Source organism: Apium graveolens, chromosome 4 (genome assembly GCF_009905375.1).
Source record: "Apium graveolens cultivar Ventura chromosome 4, ASM990537v1, whole genome shotgun sequence".
In the NCBI taxonomy this organism is placed as follows: Eukaryota; Viridiplantae; Streptophyta; class Magnoliopsida; order Apiales; family Apiaceae; genus Apium; species Apium graveolens.
In genome coordinates, this window is record NC_133650.1 from 285618468 (window position 1) to 285621633 (window position 3166).

The 3166-nt window shown below is 38.6% G+C and overlaps 1 protein-coding gene across 1 annotated transcript; it reads right to left on the bottom strand.

Moving 5' to 3' along the window:
* Positions 1-1031: 1031 nt before the first annotated feature.
* On the bottom strand, positions 1032-2872 carry LOC141717197 (protein COBRA-like). Its single transcript, XM_074519296.1, has 5 exons — positions 2774-2872; positions 2198-2654; positions 1936-2095; positions 1611-1843; positions 1032-1500 (listed from the first exon to the last, which is right to left on the bottom strand). The coding sequence occupies exons 1-5, from the start codon at positions 2798-2800 to the stop codon at positions 1127-1129; spliced, it is 1251 nt and encodes a 416-aa protein (XP_074375397.1). The 5' UTR covers positions 2801-2872; the 3' UTR covers positions 1032-1126.
* Between the last annotated feature and the right edge of the window lie 294 nt (positions 2873-3166).

A 3166-nucleotide genomic window follows, 5' to 3' on the forward strand; every position in this document is an offset into this window, starting at 1 on the left:
TAAGTGTGTGCACCTGAATCCAAGTCAAATTTTAGATCTCCTTTACCAAGTAACACAATTATGCAGAAGCTTATGAGAATTGCTTGGGTTGAATTGAGGCAATAAACACTTCACAGTAGACAAAAATGACTACATCTACTATGAGATCCTCAGACACATGCAAACCAGAAAGGCACCAAAGTTTGTCGTTGTAGACTGATATCGGTATGTGAGCTAGTTACTTGACATGGTATCAGAGTTCAGGCTGACAGAGAACTCAGGTTCGATCCCTGTCACCCCCAATATTCTCACAATTTATCGTTTATCGTGGCACGAATGACAAATTAATGCTCCAAAGATGAGCGTCTGTAATCCACTCTTCGACCCATTAATGGGATCTCGAGTGAGGGGGAATGTTAGAATATAAGATCCTGAAAAGGGCCATTCTGTAACCCCTTGAGGTTTTAGAGTAACTGGTTTCTTGACAAGTTTATAATTGAAGCTGAATATCCGAGTCAGGTTGACAAAGTTAGGGTCTTGGACAACCATGTTCCACTGTGTATAGTTCATCCTGTAATTAAAGTTTGTAACTGAAATATTCACCCTCCAGTAGGCCTTATCATTGAGCTTTATATGCCAGTGGACTTGGATTGGACACATTTGACTAGAGTGAAACACTAGTAAAATGACATTAGCCTGGGGAGGATATCTCAAACAAAGTCCCATTATCTTCTTGATCAGTTCTTGCTAATGATCTTCAACTAGAGTGAAACATGTATATATTTACAGATGGATATGTAGATACTCCCTTTGTCCCTTTATGTTGTTAACATTATTCAAATTATACGAGGAAGAATTTGAGCAATGTTAACAATCCAATGGAGCCGAGGAAGTATCAGTAGATAAACAGTGAACACTGGAAAATAGAAATGATATGGAGGATTGTGTTGATTATTCAAATCTACAATCTACAATCTCAATATGGAGGTTCACTTTGACAAGGTTTTTATTTAGAAAACATCAGAAGAGAAAGCAGAGGCATACTACTGACAATACTTTTGAACACTACAACACAAGAAGATAAAAAAAATTGTACAACGGTTTATAGAGTGACAAATGTGATTAATCTACTAAAAGATCCTCAAACTTATGCAAAGCAGAAAGCCAGTGATGAGACTAGCGTAATCATCAGAGTGAGTACCAAGATTTGTTGTCCCGAACTAGTATTTGGTGAACTTGTAGTTGGAGAAATGGTATTTCGTGGACTGGTACTTGGTGAAATATTTGGTGAACTGGCATTTACTAAACTGGTATGTGGCAAATATGGATAAGCATCAGGAGGAGGCATGACACAACTATCACCATTGAAGTAGATTCTTCGAGGGAAAGCCCAGCCCTTATCGAGAGTGAAAGTTAATGAATCCTTTTGGAAGAGTATATCTGACTGAACATTCCCTAGTCGGCCAGCTTGCAAGAGATTGTCGTTAAGGCCCTTGACACCCCATAACATGGCTGTCTCATCTGGTTAATTAGATGAATGAAAAAAGCATTTAGATCTAATTGCAGTTCCAAAAACTCCGTGAAATGAATTGTGATGCATTGTGCAAATGAGTGGATAACAGAATGCTTACTAATGTGTGCAAGCGGTTCTAACAGTTTGTAATTGAAGCTGAATATCTGAGTCCGGTTGTCAAAGTTAGGATGTTGGACTACCATGTTCCACTGTGTATAGTTCATCCTGAAATTAAAGTTCGTAACTGAAACATTCACCCTCCAGTAGCCCCTGTCATTGAGCTTTAAATGCCAGTGGACTTGGACTGGACACATATGACTTGTGCATTGAACCTGAGGTGCAGTGTTGTTCCTGGTAGGACATGAAACAGAATCTAATCTAGGAGACTTTTGGATGTGCAGAATCTAATAGGAGAAATGATGAAGAAATAGGTGAAAACATACTTTACGCAACTCCCAGAAAGGGTACTATTGTTTTGGCAGCCACAGGCACATGAAGGGCAAGGGACTATAGTTTTATCGTAGAAAGATGATAGAGAAACACAGCAAGCTGGAGTTTTCTGAGCCAGGAACTGTGAATATGTGCAGGTAACATTCCATGTCACTGCCATAATGTTCAAATACAATGTTAAGCCGGTGATAAGAAAAACAATATTAAGCCAAATATCATAGCCTAAGAAGTAAAATGTTGTCTACCTATACTTACTCATAGCTCGAGTCATTCTCCTTCCATCTGCTGTAATAAATATAGTTGGTTTGACGATTCTGACAGGTCCACACGTATAGCCAGGCCCTGATGCTTCCAATGTGAAGTTTTTAGGCACCCTAACAGTTTTGTTATCGTTTCCAGATTCACCAACACTAAGCTGGAATGAGCTTGCAGAATTGGATGGGTCTTGCAGCAATGAGCTAAGAAGTCCTCCCTTGCAGCAATTTGCAACCTGCTGGTTGTATGGAGTTCCGGGTAGTAAATCAACAACTCTCGGATTTTTCTGACAACTATGTGGACCATTCTCCTTATACTTGGAGCAATTTCCTTGCTCTGATGTTTGAGCACCAAATATACTCCATATTACCTCTTTTTTCGCCCACGTCCATCCCAGTTTCCATCCAGGTTCTTGAATATGACGAAATTTCTGGAAGTTGAACATTGTAACAACAGCCTAGCCAATGCACATACGCAGCTGATTAGATTAAAATAGTACAAGAGTAAGCGGTATTAAGGTTCTTAAAATATGCCCTTATATAAAGCCTTTACTGTAAATTGTCGACTGTTTCATACCACATATCCATCAGGTGTCCAGGTCATTACATCCCATTTAATCGTAATATTCCCGTTTGGATCTAGCGGGTCATATGCTTCTGCAGAAGAAGATAAAAGTATTCTCACAAGTTAATATAAACAACAACTAGAAGTAGAAGAATCAAGCAGCTGCTGGATTGCATCTTGAAAGCAGCTGTTAAAGCTTCTACTGAATCTCTTGTTATTGCAACTCTTATAATAAAAAGAACAATCATAACTGAAATAATAAATTTCTAAAATTACTACATTGACATATTCAATGTAGTAATCCCTGTACTCGCGCACATTTTGCATCTATACAGTACATAACAATTTATTTTGCATCTATGGAGTACTAATCCCTGTACTCGCGCACATTTTGTTTTCACTGAA